This window comes from Hirsutella rhossiliensis, assembly GCF_020360975.1.
Source record: "Hirsutella rhossiliensis strain HR02 chromosome Unknown scaffold00006, whole genome shotgun sequence".
NCBI classification, from domain to species: domain Eukaryota; kingdom Fungi; phylum Ascomycota; class Sordariomycetes; order Hypocreales; family Ophiocordycipitaceae; genus Hirsutella; species Hirsutella rhossiliensis.
This window is the reverse complement of record NW_025408672.1, coordinates 2,994,477-3,015,762: the sequence shown is the minus strand read 5'-3', so window position 1 is coordinate 3,015,762 and position 21,286 is coordinate 2,994,477. Positions and strand designations below refer to the sequence as shown.

Here is a 21,286-nt window from a genome sequence, read left to right as displayed (position 1 = left end):
TATCGTTCTCTCGACGACGCCACGTCCATCGGGCGACGTGGATGGCGAAGCGAGGTCGGCGGGGACCTGTCGGCTGTTCCTGAGACATGCCGCGGGGGTGGCAGGAGATCGAGAGTATCACCACCCCGTGAGCTGCCAGCTGCACGTCTGTCGGGCATGCCAACGCCATCGGTACCTGACCAGGCAGCGGCACTTCTCAGGACGACTGACTGACTGACTGCTGTGCAGAGGGCTGAGGGTGGGGGTCGAGGCTGTGCGCCACGTCGCCTGCCGGCGTTCCTCCAGGGTCATAGGAGCGGAGAAGGCGGCGTCAAGCATGTCCATCCAACACAGTCACGGGAGCCCGACGGACAACCCTTTTGGGGGATGCTTTGTTAGTGGTATTGTATCATGGTAGACTAAAGTCGACCGTTGTATCCCCTTGGCCCTCGACGCCAAACTTGTTCCGACATCCTTGCGTGTGATTCGATTCTCGTCCGGCGCCTGCTTCGGTTCCCTGTGCCCTTTGCGATGCCAAGGAGAGGCAGCAGCATCGATTCCCGCCGTTCCCGCTGGCCGATCTCTCACTGCGTTTTAAAGAGGAGGATGGCGCAGTGGCCAAGGTAAAAGTAGATGAAGTGCTTCGTTTCTGCGCCCAAGTCACCCCCATCAGCCAACGCTCGGACACAGACAAAGGGACGACGCGGTTCGACGTGGAGGTGGCTGCGCAGTACGACGGGGGGCTAGACCCTTGCCGGCTCGACTCACCATGCGTCACAAAACTTCCAAAGTTGCGGCCGACGATGCAGTGCCAGGTCGGACCCTTTCTCTCGTCAAACTGTTGCGTTGGCGGTCAGCAGGGCCACGAGGCGCCGACTCGTGATGATGGGATTGAGGGCCGCTAATCGTTCCACTGACTGTTCGCTTGATGTGTTGCGCAATATCCTGACGGTAGCATGTCAGCAATACTGTCCCAGCGTTGAGCGAGGACGGGCAGTTGGAGCCCAAGGGAGGGGGGTTGACCTTTTCAATGGTGAACTTTGCCATGGCTTCCTGGGCTGTGCGCTGGTCAGTCTCGCTCGACCCGGTGGCGGTGTGCGATGGACGCACCAACTTCGATGGATTCTTGCTGCATGTCGTCCGTCTTGGTCATTGTCAGTCCTCGGGCGCAGCATCGGGGAGTGGGGTGGCGCCCTCACCATGTCGGCCGACTTGATCTGCGCTATGGAGCCTGTCAGCGCCGTCTTGGCTCGTCGTCTGCCTTGTCGTCGCCGTTTTTTCCATTTCCCTGGCCGGCGCCGGGAAGATGGACGGCCGAGGCGCAACATACCTTCAAGCTTCTCCCGCGGCGCGGGGGTCTCGACCTTGGACTCGGACATTCTGAGTCGGCTCGATGGTGATGTCGACGTGGCCTGCTAAGGTGTCGAATCAGCAGACCGTGGGGTGAGCGAGTGTCGCAGCTTCGGGGTGCTTTCGCACCGGCTTCCCGCCCCTCGCCGTAGTTCGGTCCCTTGGCGGCGAAGAGGAGGGTACACCATCAAACACGGAGCTTGGGCGGGACAGGAATGACAAAGCCTCACGCACAAGGTTCTCTAGGATCTGTCGAGGAGCTGGTCGCGGGGCGACGATGGGGCGGTTTTCTGGTGTCGCGTTTCCCCAGGTCGCGTTTTTGCTGGGGCTGGTGGGTGGCAAAGCCAGCCTCGGACGAGGGGAGCAACGCAGAGATAGAGGAGACTCGGCGGATACGGCCTGTGCTCCCCGGCCCGTCGGGCAGCCGGTACCTGACCAGGCACATTTGCTGTGCCACACCCGCGCCTGTACATGGGCTGCTTTGCTGGTCGCGGTACCCTGCAGGTACCGGTGGTGTGCCGCCCTAAAAATAGCAGGTCGGCGGTGAGTGACGGTGGACCGGCCGCCGAGCCGCAAGACCGGCCGCCTCCCGACAGCCGCCGACTCACCGCCACTCGACTCTCCCCCCACCCCTTTCCTCGTCACGGCCGAGTCCTAGTGCATGTAAACAGGACAACTTGGAGACATGGCCGGCGTGCTTCGAGGCGCTGCCCCCATCTCACGGCTTGGCCAGCATGCAAAAGGTCACGGCAGTGAAGCGAGAAGGCGACGGGACGAGACAAGTGACGGCTCATAGGATGCTGTACATAGACTTGCGTTTACCGGCAAAGTGCAGTCCCTGGCCTGCCAACGTCACCATGATTCATGCTGGTTCTGGGCATCTACCTGTCTGTCGTGAGCAGCAGCCAGCATATAGAGAGAGAGAAGTCTTTGTGATTCCAATAGGGCTTTGGCGCCCAAGCGACGTCGATGAGAGCACAAACAACAGCCGGCCATGGTCAACCGTCCGCTCAAGTGCGGAACCGAGGTGGAAGCGACGATTCCTGGCGACATGATGGAAGTGGCCTTCTGAACGCTGCCTCACACGCCGGAGCGTTCCTCCGCCCAGTTCACGTTTCTCACATTCCAGCGTCCACGAGAGCTTCCAGGGCTTCGGTTCACCAGTGTACTTGCCACCAAACTCGACCATCCACCTTCTTCGCGCATTGACTATTGGCACGGGAGACGACAAAGGGACGCCGAAACCGGGGTGCCTCGACTATTTGGCTCCTCTCCAATGCAGTTGGGATAAAGTATTCATAAGTCTAAGTGCAGCAGCTTTATATCGAGAATCTGAGGGGAAGAGAGAAATGGAATTAGACCCAGGACACTAACAAGTGGATAATTTATATGGCTCGCAACACACGCACCTTTCGCAGTGGCCTGTCTGACCAATCGACATGGCATCACACAGCATTCTCAAGGGCGTCAGTTCGATGGCTCCTGCAAGGTCCTAGATAGATACACTTGTCTATCGAGCAAGACAACTTGGGAGAATAAGCAGCTGGCTGATAATAGGCAGTGGCCCATCATGGATATATCATTATTACGAGGAGCCACTGTGCTTACCTGGGATGAGGCAACCAGATCCAAAGGGGGTGGTGACCTTGTCAACTCGAGCCTTGCGAGACGTTGTCCGCCTCCTCCCTTTTGTCATCCAAGGAGGTTAGTTTTCACTTACTGCAAGCTATACCTACTTCTTCGTGAATACAGAGCTCCCGGAAGGGCAGCTGGTGGTCGAGGGCGTGGTCCGCCTTTGGTTGGGGCTCATTCTACAAGGCCGGTCAACACCCAGCTCGACATGAACATGCGATTTCGAAGCGCAAATGACCATATAGAAGAGGCCAAAGGCTTAACCAGTTGAGCAGGAGATGATGCGTTTATCTTTAAGTTTGCCGGTTGACTCTTGTCAGGGCACGAAGAGATCTTGGGGAGCCGATGAGCTACGGCTCAGATGCCTCGACCCGCGCCCCATGGCAATAACTTATATCTGAAAGGCTCGCGTGGATCGCTCTAGAGGCTTCAAATAGAGATGTGATCGATTGCTGAACCTTCCAATCGAGCTTTCAAAGATATATTAGGCAACACAACCCGCCGTCGCGGCGCAGGGCCAGCCGTGGGGTAGATTCTCGATGCCGAGCCTCGGTTTGGTGCTCTTATATCGTCACAGAGGACTGAATGGAGCTATTCCCTGCGAAAGCCTCTGTTCTACTAGTGGGACCAACATGCCCGAGCCTCCAGTCTGGTCCTCTCCCTGAGTATCCAGTCGTTCCTTTGCGATAGCTCTCCCGTTACTCGCACGAATCGCGAGAGGCCCTCGACCCTCGGTCATCTAGTAACAAGTACAATAACGCTTGCGGTCGGTAATGTTGCTCGCTGGTGCCTGTGAAGGGTCCGGCTTTGCCTCTCAGTCCCATCGTTTGCACTGGGATGCTGACCGCGAGGGCGGTTGTCTATCGGTCACCTCTCATAGCAATGATGAGCCCGGCTGCGTTATTCGCTCGAAAACTTGCTTGACATAGTAGTGGGTAATTTCGAGAAGACGGCGGGTCGAGCATGTGCTGGGTGTCGAGCATCTGTGTAATCGCTTACATGCCCCTTGGAGGCGAGCCACGCTCACTCGATCCCAGCCAGATCTGGAGCGTTCGAAGAAGCCCAAGATGTAATGGTGATACTACTTCAGCGTCCTCACGAGCTTATGCATGGCCGTTAAGCCATGGCGAGTCGCCCCAGCCTATATACTGGATTGTCTCCCATGGCACCCGAGCCAATCAAGGGCTTTGATCGCGGAGACGAGCAATCTCCAACCGAAGACCACGGCGCTGTCAATCGACTTCACAAAGGCGAGGAAGCTTATTTCATATCTCAAGAAGGAGAGGCAAGGGTGCAAGAAGGGATACAGGAACAGACTCATGGTTGGTGGCTCGCTGATGGAGTTGCTTCGTCTCAAATCAATGTGTCCAGACACAATTATGTTTACTATATAATTGCAAATAATCTTCAAAGCAATCATCGGAGTACGGTGAGATGGCCGAGTTGGTTATGGCGCCAGGTTAAGGAAAGGTGTATATCCTTAGCATCAGTTTCCTGGTGGAGCAATCCTCCTGGGTTCGAGTCCCAGTCTCATCATTCTTTTTGTAGATCTGAATTGTGACGCAGACACTGGCCATTTGAAAGAAGGCAGGCAGATCACACGCAGTTCGCTTTTTGTTTTCAATTTATTTTTTTCCGTATTGTTTCTGAGGGATGAGTGCGCATATAGGTGACTTATCGCCTGGACTTGGTCGACGTCGTCGCCTGAGCATTCAGTTTGGCATTTGTCCACACGTGTCGTGATACTTCGTTCGCCCACCGATTTTTAGATTTGTGTTCTACTTTCGACCTCTGATCAGTTACTTTTAGAGTGAAAAGAGAAACCGTCAATTGTCTTTCGGAAAGCAAGTTAGTAAAGTGCATCAACCCAAAGGACCAGTACAAACTCGTCAGCGATATGAGAAAATGTGGTATAGGGTAGCTGTTTCTTACCGGGGCAGCACCACATCTTGGCGCGCGGACTAAAAAATAGCCGCCTAGACGACCGTCACTAGGATCATGGCTTTTTTTTCATGTAGAAATTTTCTCCCCTCGTCACCATCCTCAATCTCGTGCAGGCTGCCATGGCCGCATGCCGTGCGCTCTCAAACCATCACACTGCTCTGCATTGCCATGGCCACGTCCAGAATATTCATCAAGGGCCTGCCACCTAATATTACAGAGGCCGAGTTTCGCAAACACTTTTCCGCCAAGAACCGCGAAGTCACCGACGTCAAGCTGATCCCTCAACGGCGCATTGGCTATGTAGGCTTCAAGAGCTCAGATGACGCCTCCCAGGCTGTCAGATACTTCAACAAATCATTCATCCGCATGTCCAAGATTGCCGTTGAGCCCGCTAGACCGGTACGAGCCACCACACTGGGCTGTGTCCCCCACTTCTGATGCTGAATGGAATGCTAGATCTCAGACTTGGGCCACGATGCAGCAGCTCGCTCCGCGCGTGCGCAGTCAGGCGGCCAGGGGTCTTCCAAGACGTTCTCTGACGGGGAAGCCAACCCCAAGAAACGGAAGCGAGATGAGCCGGCCCAGGCAGACCCAAAGCTGCGCGAGTTCCTCCACGTCATGAAGCCCGGAAGGGAAGGTGTAGTCGCAGATGAATCAGTTGTCGACATCATCAAGGACCTGGAACCAGACCAGCCACTTGTTCCAGAGAGTGCGAGTGACGACGAATACGAGCAGGTTCCTGTGAGAAGAGAAAAGTCGCGGAGGGTGCGTTCTCCGACACATGGCGACCACCTCGCGCCGTCAAGGGATGGCGAGGCTACTCAGAAACACCCGATTACTGATGGCCAAGGAAGGGGTGAGGTCGTTGATTCAGCGATAGACGACAGAATGGCTCCGACAACTGAGGCGACGGATGATGATTGGCTGCGGTCGCGCACCAACAGGCTACTGGATCTTGTCGACCCGGACGACCTCACTGCCGGCGCCATGCCAAGTCCCGCGGATGGATCCCTGACGCGAGACACCGAGGCTGATGGAGAAACCGCTCATTCCTCCGACGAGATGACACCTGACGCGACAGACGGCGTGACCAGGACCCCGGGAGTTACTCAGGGCGAAGCAGCGGACGCAATCTCCAGGACATCGCGCCTCTTTGTTCGAAACCTGCCTTACAGCGCCACCCAAGATGATGTGCGCGACACGTTTGACAAGTTTGGCGCCCTGCAAGAGGTACGTCGTCACCTGGACAAGCCGATTGTTTCCTCCCCCTTGTCCCTTATACTCCATGGGCACACAAGGCGCTATGATGAACCCCACGATAGGGACAGCTTATACTTCGGTATATGATGCATATCCCGGGCGAGAATTTTAGTAGATGCCTCGATTTCTGACGCGCCTGCCCTGCCTCACACACTTGGACAATGCCGAGCACTGCCGTCCTAAACAGCGGGAAGGCTAACCTTGAAGTCAGGTACATTTGCCCGTCAACGCCTCGGGGTCCAGCAAGGGATTCGCCCTTGTATTGTTTACAGATCCATCCGACGCGGTGAAGGCATTCCAAGCGCTGGATGGGGCGACGTTTCAGGGGCGAATCATCCACATCATTCCAGCGAGCGAGAAAAAGGACGTGGGATTGGACGAGTTTGGAATTTCAAAGCTGTCGCTGAGGAAACAAAATTTGATTCGAAAAAAGGCCGGGGCGGCGTCGGCAACCTTCAACTGGAATTCGCTCTACATGAACCAGGACGCCGTCAACGCCTCCGTGGCCAACCGCCTGGGTGTCTCAAAGTCGGAGCTGCTCGACCCTACCTCGGCGGATGCCGCCATCAAGCAAGCCATTGCGGAGACGTCTGTCATCCAGGAGACCAAGTCGTTTTTTGCCGCCAATGGGGTGGACCTGGACGCCTTCAAGTCCCACAAGCGGGGCGACACGACCATTTTGGTCAAGAACTTCCCGTACGGCACTACCATGGACGAGCTCCGAAGCATGTTTGGGGAGTTTGGGCCTGTGCTCAAGGTGCTGATGCCCCCGAGCGGGACAATTGCTATTGTCCAGTTCGCGCAGGCAAACCACGCAAAGGCTGCGTTTGGCAAGCTCGCCTACCGACGGATCAGGGATAGCGTCCTTTTCTTGGAGAAAGGCCCCAAAGATCTGCTCCGAGGTGACGAGTCGGATCAGTCGCCCCGGGTGGATAAGGCGACAGGGGTTCAGAAGCTAAGCGTTGACGAGCTGCTGTCAGGCGGCAGTGCGGCGGAGGAGGCGGAAACGACGTCGCTGTTTATCCGCAATTTAAACTTCGCCACAAGCACTAGCAGGCTGGCCGAAGCCTTCGAGTCCTTGGACGGATTTGTCTCCGCCCGGGTCAAGACCAAGATGGACCCCAAGAAGGCCGGGCAGACGCTCAGCATGGGTTTTGGATTCGCCGAGTTTCGGTCCAAAGCGCAGGCGCAGGCGGCGCTTAAGGTCATGGACGGTCACGTGCTGGATGGGCACACGCTGGGCGTCAAAGCGTCGCACAAGGGTCATGACGCGGCCGAGGAACGGCGGCGGGAAGATCGGGCCAAGAAGGCGGCGGCGCAGAGGACCAAGATCGTCATCAAGAACCTGCCCTTCCAAGCCACCAAGAAGGACGTCCGGGCGCTGTTCGGTACGTACGGGCAGCTCAGATCGGTCCGCGTTCCAAAGAAGGCGGACCATACTACAAGGGGCTTTGCGTTTGCCGACTTTGTCACGGCGAGGGAAGCAGAGAATGCACTAAACGCGCTGAGGGACACGCATCTGCTCGGGCGCCGGCTTGTGCTGGATTATGCAGAGGCGGAGGCGGTCGACGCCGAGGAGGAGATTGAGAAGATGCAGCGCAAGGTAGGGGGCCAGGTCAACAAAGTAGCCCTTCAGCAGCTTACGGGCGGGGGGAGGAGGAAAAAGGTCAATATTGGCAAGAATGAAGAGGAAATGGACGAGTAGGTGAACAGGTCAAGCAAGAGACTATTTGGTGGTTTACAGCAACCCTCTCTCTCTCCCCTTGGCCCACGCATACCATGGCTCCCTTGGGGGGAGGGGGAAGGGGGGCAATTGTTGATTTGGTGGGGGAGGGGAGGGGAATATTGAAGGCGCGAGCGAGAAAAAAGAGGACGAGGAGGGAGAAGCAACAAAGAGCGACTCGAGACGAAGAATTCGGTTGTCAGGAGCGAAGCTCACTCTTGTCTGATGCCAATCTCTCCGCATACCTGGGGTGACGACTTGACGAAGAAGAGTCTCCAGCATGAGAGTGTCTCTGGGACGAGCAGAGAAAGGGGGTGGGGTGCGTGTTGGTGATGAGACGACGAGGCCCCGCCCCGAAGCTCTGTCTCCCTTGCATACTAACGCCCTCGCTGCAGACCTCTAGCTGCCATGTGCCTTGTGGGATTATTTGCGCCCGGCGCGCCATTGGCTGCTGCCGAGGAGCTCATCCGAACAAGACATGGCTGGTCCCCGCTGTCCCGAGCTTGGCTGGCAGTTTGACAGGTAAAACCCACCCACCCACACAGACACAGAAGAGACACACGCCCCCCCCTTTTCCTTTACCTTTTGCCGTGATATACCACCCTACCAATACCCTACCCTACCTTGGGCCTATCACTGGGGCTAACTAGCAGCTACTACAGACTGCCGCGCAGATGGATCTTGATGGTTTAGGTTGTCGAGGGGCCCAGGTCGGATAAACCCTGTCCAGCCCTTCCTTTGTCAATACGATCTCTGTCCACTCCAGGTCTTGGATTTATCTCGTCGGCGGGAAGACGTCTCCGTTCCAGTCCTCATCCTCGCCTCCTTCAGAGCATACATTTATCCCACCATTCCACATCCCCAAATTCCTCTCAGCATTTCTTATCCTCTTCATCTCGCTCTCTCTCCTTCTCCTCTCTGATACTTGGCGGTCCTCAGAGGCATTTGCGCTGCTCGAGCTTGTTCTCGTGTGAGCACCTCCGCCGACATTCCTTGTGTGGCGTTGAGCCTTTTCCACAATGTCCTCTTCGCTCTACCAGGCCAGGCCCGTCGTCTCGACGCAGAGATATTCGGAGTCTCCCGATTACGTTGACGCTCGCCGGAGCGGCACCATCCAGGCCGCCAGGCTGCCGCTGCGAGAGTCCACTGGCAATGCCCAGTCGCACAACTTCAATGGCATAGTCTCGTGCTACCAGAGTCCGGTGGCGCTCTCGCCGTCGATGCAGCCCAACATTCCCGCCCCCATGGTCCCATCGCAGTCCTTTGACTGCCTCTATCGCGTCCCAACGCCCCGGCAGCAGCCTCGCTATCAACGGAGGCCCAGAAACGCCATCAACCCCCTCTACTTCTGGCCCGCCTTCCGACAGTACCGCAACCGCCAGGCCCACAAAGATACCCAAAAGGACAAAGGAGGCGTCTGGCGCCGCCCCGAGCTCGAAGATGCCTTCGTTGACTGTATGTGCCCCACCCCTCGCCACCGAGTCACGTCGCTGACCAGAGATGCTGTCCAGCCGTCTTGCTCATGCCGCACATGGGCCGACGCAAGTTCTCCATGGGGGGCAAGCTCCATGGCCGCAACATGCTCATCAGCGAGTACATCTTTGTCATTTGCGTCGCCCTGCTCGGCAGCAAAGAGATCTTTAGGATCGACAACAGCAACGAGAGCATCGAGCAGATGGGGCGCAAACAGGTTTCCAGCCACATGCAGGTCGTCAAGAAGTTCTTTGAAGACCTTCGATGCTGTAAGCTTGCCTCTTAGACCTACCTGTCCGGCGCCCACTAACAGCAGACAGTCCATTTCCTGTTTCCGTCTGAGGAGAAAAAGGAGCCTGGCTCCACAAACTCGGACGACTATTACGACGAGGAGGAGCAGGAGTCGTTCAAGTCCAATCCCGTCTTGACAGCCCTCGCCGAGGGCCGAGTCCCGGACGTCAAGCCCAACTATGAGTACTTCTCCCAGCTCCTGGCCTTGCAGTCGGCCATCTGCGTGCGGCCCAAGACGTGCGAGGTCTTCGTCTCGTCGTCGGACATCAAGATCCGCGACGACGTAGCCTACGACGCGCACGACACGCCGCTGGACCAGGCCTCTTTTCCGCACCTCAACAAGTACAGCAACTGCGACGACAGCCCCAACGTCCTCGGCAAGGACGTGCTGCTGCATGAGTACACCCGGTCTCTGGACCGAACCACGTCTGCCTGCGTCAAGTCCATCACTCGTCGCTGGCAAAAGGATGCGCCGGCCATGTATGACACGCTGGATCTCCCTCCCCGAGACGAGGACTGCCTCCTGATGGAGATGTGCGCGACGATTGAGCTCCACGAGCACGCCAAGTTCCCGTCGGGCTCCGAGCTCACCGGCTTCGTCGAGGTGGCCGTTACCCAGCCGGCGCTTCAACATCATCGCTGGAAATGCATCACGCGCCTGACGCGGCCCGCAGAGCTCAGCAGCGACGATGGCAAGCAAAGTGTCTACACCAACGACAGCGGCATCCATCGCCGCGGGTGCAATGACTCGAAGAGCGACTGTGATTGCCACACGCGCCCACGCATGGACATCCACGTGCCGTTTCCAGCCGTCGAGTGGGCCAGCATCCTGAGCATGGCCGTGCAGTACCCGGACGTGGAGCACCAGCGCGTCCGGGAGAAGCGCCGTCGGAATGCCGACGGCGACAAGAAGGACCTGGAGCGGGCCGGCAGCAAGCGCAAGCGATCGGAAGACGAGGGAGACGCCGCCTCTTGGTCGCGCCGCGAGCCGACGGGCAGCGACCTGATCTGCAAGGTGGCCATGTACCAGGAGCTCTGGTCGTGTGCGCCGGACTCGACGCAGTGGACGCGACAGGCCATTGTCTTTTGGCGCTTCAACACGACGAACCAGTGGCACAAGTACAACCCGGTCTTCAAGCCGGCGGGGACGACGTGGCGCTGGCTGACCATCAACGATCCCATGTCGCGATACCACCAGCAAAAGGCACTGGTGTACCCTTCGGCGGGCGTTTCGAGGGACGCCGTCATGTCGCCGACGCCCACCATCAACCAGCACCTGACGGCGGCCATGAACGAGACGTTTAGCTCGGCGTGGGACAGCCACAGCAACGTGCCCCAGGTGCCGCCGCTGCAGACGCCAGGCAACGGGCTCAGCTTGTTTGAGTCATTCCCCAGCGGCCTGGCCACTCCGCCGCCGACGGCGACGCTGCCCGGGGCTTACTCGACGGCCAGCACCTTCGACACCAACATGGGACCCGGTGGGGGAGTCAACTTCCTGCCGACGACGGGGGGCGGATCGGCCAACGACCGGCAACCGACGTCGCTGGGCAACAGCCAGCAATACTTTGACTCGCAGTCGGCGTTTGGCGACGTCAAGCCCATCAACACGGCCGTCGGCCCATACATGTCGGCGGCCACGTCGTCGCTGGACATGCCCAGCCAGCTGGTGTACGACAGCTCACCGTGCGACGCGGGCAACATGCAGGGCTGGGACATGTCGGCCCTGGACAGCTGGGCCGGGACCGCCACGGCGCCGACGAGCGCGACGTCGGAATGGGGACCGCCCGGCAAGATGGAGTCGCAAGGCGACCACCACGCAGCCATGTGGGCGCAGCACCAGTGGCCACTGTCTGCGGGCGCGGCGCCGGGCTCGCACGAACGGGGCGGCAGCCCGCGGCCGATGAAGCGGCGGAGAGAGACCATTGACAGCCACGTGCCGGTCACGGCTGGGTGGTAAAGAGATGTGCAAAGGAAAGTAAGATGATGTACAAGTCACGAGCCCAACCTGGCGACCGCGGGAACAGGGCATACCACATGCGCAACGGGAATTTTACGGGAGACATGGGATGGGAACCGGCGTTTTCTCTTTTTTTTTCTTGTCTTCCTCTACGGGATGGGGACGGGATACTGGACATGATTATGGCTCTTTTCTCTTCTTCTCACCCCTAACGACATGAGTAATACCACATGATTAGACGACGATTTAGGCACGGTAGTTGACGCTGGGAACTATACTGCGATTTCTCCAAGCCTCCACTCGACAGTGCCGTGACGTGGTGATGGGGCAAAGCAGCCGCAGACAAGCCAAGAGCCGCTGCAGAAAAGGCACGCCGCCAAGTGTCTCTTCATGGAAACACGAGGGGTCACGAGCCCGACACGCGCGGCGAGATGCGAATCACCCATCCACCACAAAGGCGGTGATTGTTTCTTTTTTCTTTTGTGGTCGGCAGATCTGAGATCTGAGATCTATCGACGTGCATGGCCCGAACGGACGCACGTTCCGTACCTACATGGGGCCGCGGATACCGCCACACCCCTGCTCGCCCTTGAGTTTGGCCCTCGGGTAGGGAGTATCTTTCCTGGCGGCTCCCAAGGGGGGCGGGATGGGACTGGAACTCAAAGGCGCGGGAGGAGCAGATGTGCAAGGAGTGAGTGGTGAGTGAATGGATTGGGTTGGATTGGATTGGATTGAATTGAATTCTGGGCGCGGCAAAGGGGGGAGAGGGGCAAGGGGAGAGAGTAGTCCATGGTTTGTGGGAACGCAGCGCAGAAGGGGGAATGGGGAGAAGGGGGAATGGGGACAAGGTGGGATTCATGCTTCATTGCGAGGTGGATTTGGTGTCGATGAGGGGCATCGTGCAATAATGGTTGTGTTTCCGCCCTTGGGTATTGGACAGGAGGGGGGTGGATGGAGGCGAGGGAGAGGCAGCTGCTAGTTTGGTGGGGGCAGGACGTTTTCCAGCGCAGGACGGTAGGAAAGTGCTGAATGGCAATATAAAGGGGGCAATATCTCTTCTCGATTGTCCCTTTACTGGCATTTACTCCGCAGTTTGCGCACAAACGGGCAGAGCTGGTCGCGGCGTGCATGCACTGTAGAGTAGGGAGTAGGGGTGGGTATCCATCGCCCAGAAACCTCAGTCGACCTTGTACGACGATGCAACAGAGGCGCGGAACAGACAGAGAGAATTGACGGCTGCCTACGGTGTGCGTCGTTGCCTGTAGGGGCGCACAAGGTGAGAGAGAGAGAGAGAGAAAGGGGGAGAGGGAGGAAGAGGGAGAGCGGTGTTACGGGCCAGAGAGGGGATTCAAAGACGCAAGCGAACTTGTCACCGTCCGCCTTCTTGGACTCTGTTACTGACACACATGCACAGGCACAGGCACAGGCACACAGGCACAGGCACAGTCTCATGTGCCTGTGCAGCCAGCCAGCCCCCTTGTTCCCTGGGCCGTGCGTCTGCAACATGTGATGACGCGGTGCGCGAGAGTCAAGGAAGGAGGAGGAGGAGGAGGAGAGATGGGGAGGAGAGACGGGGAAGAGAGACGGGGAGGAGAGACGGGGAAAACCGTCGAGAATTGATCCGCATCGAGCCCGCACGCAGCAAGGTCGCCCTCCAGCAGACCGCGGTCTACTACATACAACAGGGCTCGGCAGGCCTACAGCAGGCAGGCCCGGCAAGTCTGCAGCAGGTCGCGCGCTAAAGAAAACCACCAATGAGCCCCCCCCGTTTCAAACCCCCCCCCCCGCTTCTCAAGAGACGATGAAGAAGCCATGACAGCCAGTCGGGGCCGCTGAGCTTGCGACTGTTGCAGCCGGCGCTTAACAGCCTATCAAGGGCCCCGGTTGATGATGCAGCAACTTGAAAACGTCGAGGTTGGAAGAGAGCCGCAGCGGCAACCGCAGCGGCAGCAGCAGCAGCAGCCCCTAGCGGCTAGCCACTTTACTTACAATACTAATTACCAGTTACCTACCTACCTGGGTAAGTACTTAGTAGGCAGGTACTTGGTCCCATGACGCGTGCACCGTATCCCGTGCCCTTCGCCGGAAAAGACACACACAAGATTGAGCAGACTGCATCCTCTGTCTGGCCTCGCCGATTGTATAATGCCCAGTCAGTTCCTTTCCATCGGAGATTTTTTCCCTTCGACTTTGACCCGGCCGTAAACCAAGGGTGCGTACGTAACTGGCAGGTAACTGAACTTACGGTACCTACCTAGGTAAGGTAGGTACCTACAGAGTACTATACTCCGTACTCCGAATGCCGAGGCGCTAAAGCCCTCGTGGGCCCGGGATTACAAAGCTCAGACTAGGCTGAAGTATCTGCGCACGCGAACTCGCCTGCAGGGATACTTGGCCTCGGCGCGCACCAGCAGCCGCCGCCGCAGGAACGGCTGTTTTAGTGGCCCTCCTTTGCCTGTTTCGAAACGTGGGGCTCGACATGGGACGACGATGCCCCAACCTTCCGTCAACCTCGTCCAGTGCTTTCTTGCATGCGCCGCCGCCTCGGGCCTCACCACTCGCTCCCCAGGACGACGCCGCTCGCCATGATGCTGCCGCTCAGGCCCGGCCATACGTCCCTCCCTACTGTCCCCTACTGTCCCCTACTGTCCCCTACTGTCCCCCACTGTCCCTCCCTACTGTACATACATGACACAAGGTCCCCCCCTCCCCCCCCGGAGTGGCCGCCATGGCTGGTGTCTCCTTGCCGCCATACATGCCTCATGTCGTGAGGCCGTCTGGACGTCGGGCCACCGGACATGGGGGTAACGCAAGAGGCCGGCCAGCCCAGGGCCCCTCGACCCGGCCCGATGCCAGTTCCTCTGGTCCCCCGCTCGTGCCTATCAATAAGCCGATGCCGCCCTCGACGAGGCAGCCCTGGAAACAGCGTCCTGGCCGCCTCTCCTCTTCTCACCTCTTTACGCTCCCCTTTTCCATCTGACCTTGTAGTTGCCATCGTCAGTGACTCGGAGAAAAAGGGCCACGGACCATGCCGCCTCCCTGACGCAAGCCCAGCCTTTCCCTCCGCGTCGACTCGACTGCTGTCCGCTTGCACAGCATCTACCTGGCTCGGCGATCCTGCTAGTGTCGCTCTCTGCAAAGACGTCTTCTTTTCCATTCTCTTGCCTGACGTACTCGGCCTTCTTTGTGTGCGCGCGCGCGTGTGGGCTGCGTACAGCAAAAAGGCGGCCCAAAGGCAGCCTGTTCAGACAAAAATCGCACGCCTCTCAAAGGAGCAGAAAAACAAAAAAGGGCGGCCTTGCAAGGCCATCACGCAAGGGGAAAAAAGAGACGCCTCAGGCCGCCAGGCACTCGACGTTTGACGGCTGGCCCGGTGACGTCGCGCGCTGTTCACGACAACGGAGTCTCCACGTGCCCTTTCTGAAAGATGGTTATCGCGCGCTGAACAGCAACACACCCCTCAAACAAATGCATTGAAAACCAGCCTCACCACTTGCGCCGCCTTTTTCCTTCCCCTTGCCCTTCTCCGCCAGCCTGGAACGACGGAGCTGCCCTTTCGCCTGCTCTGCACTCAACACCGTCTTTAAAAGCCTATTGTTGTCCTCGAGGCCCCCATTTTCTCTCTGCCTTTCCGTTCTCACTCCTGTTCTTCTTCATCTTCTTTTCTCACCTTCTGCAACATTTCGTTTGCCATCTTCTTCTCCTGGTGAGACACCATCTTTTCTTCCCATCATTATCATTTCTCTTCAATCTGTTTCTTGCCGAAAGCACTGCATTGGGATATCGTGTCGAGAAGCTGTTTCGGGGTTGCCCTCTAAAACTTTTGCCCAAAGCAGCCTCAAAACTCCAGCACGCGCATCGACCATGAAGAACGCGGCCTCCTCGCGAGCCGGCCTCGCCGCGCTGCTGGCCTTGGCCGCGTCGACCGCCATGGCTCACTCGTGGATCGAGTCGGCCTTCGTCGTCGCCCCGAATGGCACCTACATTGGCACCGAGGGCTTCCCGCGCGGCTACGTTCCCCGAACTGACCCGGGCTTCAACGACAAGGTGGCCCAGCACCAGATCCCCGAGGGCGGCGTCTACAAGGGCGACGAGGTGCTCAACAAGTATCCCTTCGAGGCCAACCCCAAGCACCCGCTCCTCCTGGCCACCCCGGGCTCCAAGGTGGCCATTCGCCATCTCGAAAACGGCCACGTCACCCTGCCCCAGGCCCAGGCCAACAAGCCCCTGAACCGCGGCACCGTCTACCTCTACGGGACCACCCAGCCCAAGGAGCAGGAGAAGCTGTTCGACGTCCACCTCCTCTGGAACCAGGACGGCAGCGGAGGCGACAAGCGCGGACGCCTCCTGGCCACGCGCAACTACGACGACGGCCAGTGCTTCCAGGACAACAAGCAGGCCATGGCCCAGGAGCGCGCCTCCAAGCTGGCCGCCGACGGCGCAAAGGTGGAGAAGGAACTCAAGTGCCAGTCGGCCATTACCATCCCTGACGACGCCAAGCCCGGCTCCGTCTACACCGTCTACTGGTACTGGGACTGGCCCACGCTCAACCCGGAAAAGGTGGACATGGAAGGCACCAAGAAGGGCCAGTTCCCCTGGGGCGGCTCTTTCAAGCGCGGCGACAAGGTCCCCAACGGCTGGGGCCCGGACGCCATCGTCGTCAACGAGAGCTACTCGAGCGTCATTGACATCAAGATCATCGACAGCCTCCCAGGCGTCATCGCCAAGGAGGGCGGTGGCGAGGCCGCCTGGGTCAACAAGCAGGACATTTACAGCCAAGGTATCAAATCGCAGATGGTCAATAGCTTTGACGTCCCCGTCGACAGCCTTGGTGGTGGTAGTGGTGGCGGCGGCAGCGATGGCGCGGTGAAGCCTTCGCCTGCTCCCAGTGCCCCTTCGGCGCCGGCCGCTCCCCCGGCTTCGCCTGCCCCCGGTGCTCCTTCGGCGCCGGCTGCTTCCCCGGCTCCGCCCGCCGCCGGTGCCCCTTCGGCGCCGGCTGCTTCCCCGGCTTCGCCTGCCGCCGGTGCCCCTTCGGCTCCGGCTGCTTCCCCGGCCTCGCCTGCCCCCGGTGCCCCTTCAGCGCCGGCTGCTCCCCCGGCTTCGGGTGCCCCTGCGCCTCCCGCTCCCACGAACCCAGCAGCCCCTGCCGAGTCCAAGGCGGCCGCGCCTGGGCCTCAGTCTCTTCCCGGGTCGAGCATAGATACGCCCACGCCTGGCAACACATGCGTCCCTGCGCCGCCAGCCGGCGCCATCAAGCCCTCCAAGGCCATTGTCACCGAGACCGTCACCGTTCCGCCCACAACCGTGGTGCAGACCGTCTACGTGACCGACTCTCCCCACCGCAGGGCTAAGCGCGCCCGCGCGCCCTCGACCACCCTGGCCACTCGGACCAGGCAGGCTCGCATCCCGGTCGGCACCGCCATCACCCCGTCCAAGAAACGCGACGACAACGCGGCGGGGCCCAAGCCGTCCAAGCCGGTTCGGCGGAACTAAGTCTGGCAGGAAGCCCTGGAGAGGCAAACCTGTGGGACGAGGGGAGGGAGAGAGGACTTGCTAGGAGTGAGTCTCGCTCTCTCGTCAGGTAGATATGTGGACAATTTCCACGGATCCTTCGTTTCGTTGGTACATATTTCTCGTTATCTTCGATGCCCTCTTCTTTTTCTTGTTACTTTTTACGCGCGCCTGGAAAACAAGACGCGGCAACTTCTTTTTCGACACTTTTTCTGTGGCACGATTCGTCACGAAATTGGTTGCTTTTTCACGCAGGTTGATCTTCGATTCCCACCCCCCGGTCATGTGCCCACGCGGGCTGTGCGGCGTGACGGAGACGAGACGAGTTATGAGATCGAGAGAGCGAAAGGACAAGGGCGAGTTTGCTCAGTCGGGTCGGGCAAGGGGGAGATGGGGGAGAGCCATGTGCCGACGCCAGACGGGCCTTGTCTGTCCCTGGCCAGCACCGGTGTGACCGAGCTGGAGAATAAGAATCAAGACTTTTGAGACTCAAGAACTGGGGTGCCCGGCACCAGCAGGCTTCCTTTCAAGATGGGAAGGGGTGGTCTGCGAGGACCACCCACATTGTTGATTGATTGCATTTTGAAACGTGGTGCCTGTCGTTACGCAATGTGTGGTCCCACGAGGCCTTGTGTTGTGCTATCGCCTGACGTAGCCCGTTACGACTGAATGGACAGACACACAACATACATATACACAAACGTATATATCTATACCCACGAATAGAGTACACGCAGTTACAAGACGCGGTCCTTGAAAGGAAATGTAGGTAACCGCAACGTAAACGTTTCATTGCTGTCAAAAACGTCGCCGCATGGCGCTCCTACATCTCACCGCACTGGACTATCACGACGTCGAGGTTGGGCACGTCCTTGCCCTTGTAGCCGGTCCTGGTGGCCTCCATCTTCTTGACCACGTCCATGCCGTCGACGACCTTGCCAAAGACGACGTGCTTGCCGTCGAGGAAGGGGGTGGGCACGGTGGTGATGAAGAACTGGGAGCCGTTTGTGTTGGGGCCGGCGTTCTGTTGCGGGCGAGGGCATGTCAGTGGCAGCCTGTCCGCGTCACCCTCTCCTTGAGGCGCGAGGGATAAAGGGGGGCTTTGCTTGGGAGGGACGCATCTCACCGCCATGGACAGCAGACCGGGCTGGTCGTGCTTGCGAGTAAAGTTTTCGTCCTCGAAGGACTTGAAGCCCCAGATGCAGGTTGATCCAGAGCCGTCGCCGTTGAGGAAATCGCCTCCCTGGCACATGAAGTTGGGGATCTGTCACGAGGCAAGCAAAGCCGTCAGTCAGCGCCGCCTTGCTCGAGAGAGACGGGACGAGGGACTCACGATGCGGTGAAACTTGGAGCCCTTGTAGCCCTGGGGCCGGCCGGCGGGGTCCTTGGACTCGCCGGTGCAGAATTGGCGGAAGTTGTCGGCCGTCTTGGGGACGACGTCGCTGAAGAGCTCAAAGGTGATGCGGCCCAGCGATTCGCCTGCAGGGGGGGGGGGGTCAGCATGTGTGAATGAAGAGGGGAGGGGGGGAGACGAGGGTAGACGTACCGCCGAGGGTCATTTCGAAGAAGACGCTGCCGGTTCGAGGGTCAGCCCGGATATCGCATGTTTCACGCGGCGGGCGGCGAGGGCGTCGTGGGCGGAGGAGAGACGACGTACAGAGGGTTGCCCGAGTCGGGGAGCTGTGTGGGCGCCATGGCTCCGGTGCGGACCCCCTGCCTCTCCGTCTGCCGCCTCGCTGCTTGTTTCTCTTGGCTTTGTGAGCCCGGGCCTGTGTAGTTTGTGGTGGCAGTAGGCAAGGTTGGGTTTCGGCTGGATTGGCGATGCTACTACGGTCAGCGGGCTCGACCAATGAACGACGTGACGAGAAGGAGAATATCGAAAGGCTCGATTCCCCGCCTCGCCCCGCGTCACGTCACGCGATCTCCCCCCCCACCTTTTTTCTTCTCGTCGTCGTCGTCGTCGTCGTCGGCTCGTATGTTACTCTACAGTAGGCCGTATAGTACATGCTTAGCCCATAACATGTCGCTGCACCATTCATCATTCATTGCCTACCTACTACCTAAGTACTAAGGTATTGTTATACCCCGCGGCATCGACTGGCTGCATTGCACTGCACTGCACTGCAATGCACTGCAATGTATATCCCGCGCGTACTGTACTGTACTGTACTGCAATTACTGTACATTGCACCGCTGCAGGCAGAGATCGGCAGCGTCGTGCAGACTTTGAAAAGGTTGGACAGGCAGGACAGGAGAGAATAAGGTGATTTATTGTGAGAGGTCGCATGTTCGTTTCTCTCCCCACGTCATGCAGCGAGGCTTAGACTGCAGACAAGAGGGTGGTGACTGCCACTGATATCCTACCACAGCGGCCCTATCCAGTCACCTTTCTCGACAGCTACGTAATTGTGCGCCCGACTTCTTGGACGTTGGACAAGCGACTGCTTAAGCATCAAAGCAAGTATGTACAGTATGCATGTACATGCACGTCTCCCCCGCCCCGTCGTCGGCAGACGGTGCCGTCTTTCCTGGAAAACGCACGCACATACTTTTTAGTACAGAAGTTAACAGAAGTTAGACTGTCTGTGTGTCGATGGAGGGGTGCTCGGAACCCCGGCATCCCGTTCGGCGGGCGCCGGGAAACAATAGGGCGATTGTGCCGCAGTCCCGGCCCGTTGGACTGCCCTCGTTGGTGGGTGGCTTCTATTTGAACTGTGCTGTTTGACGGATCCATACAGATGTCGCAAACCAGAGGACTCAGACTCGCATGTCTCGGGCGCACCTGTTTAATGCCCCGTCTCATTCTCGTCTCGGTGAAAGGTGCGCTTCCGTTTGTGATGCTTGAGTAACTTAGTGGCATGGACGATGACGCTGCGATCAGAAGAACCGAGGGGAGTGGGGGTCTGCTATTACGATGAGAAATCACAAAAGATGTATTCCGTACCATAGGTACAAGAGCAAACGAGTGGAGACGACGACCCTGAACAGAGCATCTGTCTGTGTAGAAGGCCGAGGTTCGCCACGCAGGCGCGCAGCAGCGTCTGTTACAGGGGCAAACACACTGGCGGCCATCCTCAGAGGCGTTTCAGAAGAGTCGGGATCCCCAAACCACCCAATGCACTAGCCCCGAGCTGGGCAGTGCCGTGGTCGTGCCGTCGTCTCCGTGACTCGAGCCGGCTCTGTTGGTGGCCCGAGTCTCGATGCCATCATGACGTCTTTGCAAACAGGGGACTCGTTCATGTTCTGCATGTTCTGCAAGTACTGTATGTAATCACTCCGTGCAGTATTTGCAAATGCAGACATGCGCGAATGCGTGCATGCATGCAACCCAAGCCGTCAACGACGAAGAAAAGGATCGTCATGTAGGGAAGCCGAGAAAGCGGCGGGCTCAACCGACGCATCCGCCTAGGCTGCATCAGGTAGGCAGTCACCCGCCACCCGAGAGCGGAGACGGCTCGCCGAGATTCCCGCGACAAGGACCGAGTGGCCTCCGGGACCGACCACGATGCCATTTTTTTCAGCGCTGAACAGATTCTAATTACCACGTGCGACATGGTTAGTTACTACGGAGTATGGTCACCCCATCATCGTGGCGACAGGGAGCGCCAAAAGAAAAGAAGCACTGGTCATTCGGCACCTCTTATTTTTAGGTACAGTAGGTAATTATTACTAGTAAGGTAGGTAGCTCTCCAGTACGGAGTACGTACTGTACACGTCTGACATCTGATGAGAAACGCCGCCAAAGGCACTGGACGATTGACTCTCCAGTGCCTTCGACGCACTTCGACGCACGGCCGCGCCAGCACCAACCAGACGGCGGCTGAGGCGCTGCGGCTTGTTCCAGAGCTGCAACAGTCTCACGTCTTCTTGTCGCCAGGCATTGTTGTCCGCCTGCGGCCCACGTCAAGCAGCCGTTTTCGCGCACAACCGTGTTCGGGACGGCTTCTCGTCATCTCGTGCTGCTGCATTGGACTGCCGCGAGACACGCGCTGAACCTCGACCCCTCCTGTCCCCCTGTCTGTCTGTCCCCGTCCTGATCGGCCCATGCTTGATTCTTTTTTCCTGTCTCTCCCAAAGCCTCCGAGACTTGCTGGTCCGTCCTGCTCCGCCGCCCATCCTCTGCTCGCCCGAGGCTCCGGATTACGTACAGAGAGCCGAGGTCTCCC

At 58.6% G+C, this 21,286-nt stretch overlaps 5 protein-coding genes and 1 non-coding gene across 6 annotated transcripts; 4 read left to right on the top strand and 2 right to left on the bottom strand.

Annotated features, from left to right (window-relative positions):
* Positions 1-563: 563 nt before the first annotated feature.
* HRG_06576 (dynein light chain type 1 domain-containing protein) lies at positions 564-1,358 on the bottom strand (the record flags this gene model as incomplete). Its single annotated transcript, XM_044865047.1, has 7 exons — positions 564-628; positions 748-817; positions 898-924; positions 1,003-1,037; positions 1,090-1,123; positions 1,179-1,201; positions 1,310-1,358. The coding sequence occupies 7 exons, from the start codon at positions 1,356-1,358 to the stop codon at positions 564-566; spliced, it is 303 nt and encodes a 100-aa protein (XP_044719987.1).
* Positions 1,359-4,389: 3,031 nt separating this feature from the next.
* HRG_12107 lies at positions 4,390-4,497 on the top strand. The gene has a single exon. It is a non-coding gene; the product is annotated as a tRNA-Leu (tRNA).
* Positions 4,498-5,073: 576 nt separating this feature from the next.
* On the top strand, positions 5,074-7,870 carry HRG_06575 (RNA recognition motif domain-containing protein; the record flags this gene model as incomplete). Its single annotated transcript, XM_044865046.1, has 4 exons — positions 5,074-5,304; positions 5,362-5,670; positions 5,731-6,135; positions 6,377-7,870. 4 exons carry the CDS (start codon positions 5,074-5,076, stop codon positions 7,868-7,870), a joined length of 2,439 nt encoding a protein of 812 aa, XP_044719986.1.
* A 1,037-nt stretch (positions 7,871-8,907) lies between these two features.
* Positions 8,908-11,609, top strand: HRG_06574 (TEA/ATTS domain family domain-containing protein; the record flags this gene model as incomplete). Its single annotated transcript, XM_044865045.1, has 3 exons — positions 8,908-9,343; positions 9,400-9,630; positions 9,682-11,609. The coding sequence occupies 3 exons, from the start codon at positions 8,908-8,910 to the stop codon at positions 11,607-11,609; spliced, it is 2,595 nt and encodes an 864-aa protein (XP_044719985.1).
* Positions 11,610-15,473: 3,864 nt separating this feature from the next.
* On the top strand, positions 15,474-17,102 carry HRG_06573 (uncharacterized protein; the record flags this gene model as incomplete). Its single annotated transcript, XM_044865044.1, has 3 exons — positions 15,474-16,169; positions 16,224-16,632; positions 16,690-17,102. The coding sequence occupies 3 exons, from the start codon at positions 15,474-15,476 to the stop codon at positions 17,100-17,102; spliced, it is 1,518 nt and encodes a 505-aa protein (XP_044719984.1).
* Positions 17,103-17,943: 841 nt separating this feature from the next.
* HRG_06572 (cyclophilin type peptidyl-prolyl cis-trans isomerase/CLD domain-containing protein) lies at positions 17,944-18,815 on the bottom strand (the record flags this gene model as incomplete). The annotated part of the gene is made up of 5 exons (XM_044865043.1): positions 17,944-18,144; positions 18,247-18,384; positions 18,454-18,599; positions 18,667-18,692; positions 18,778-18,815. 5 exons carry the CDS (start codon positions 18,813-18,815, stop codon positions 17,944-17,946), a joined length of 549 nt encoding a protein of 182 aa, XP_044719983.1.
* Positions 18,816-21,286: the final 2,471 nt, after the last annotated feature.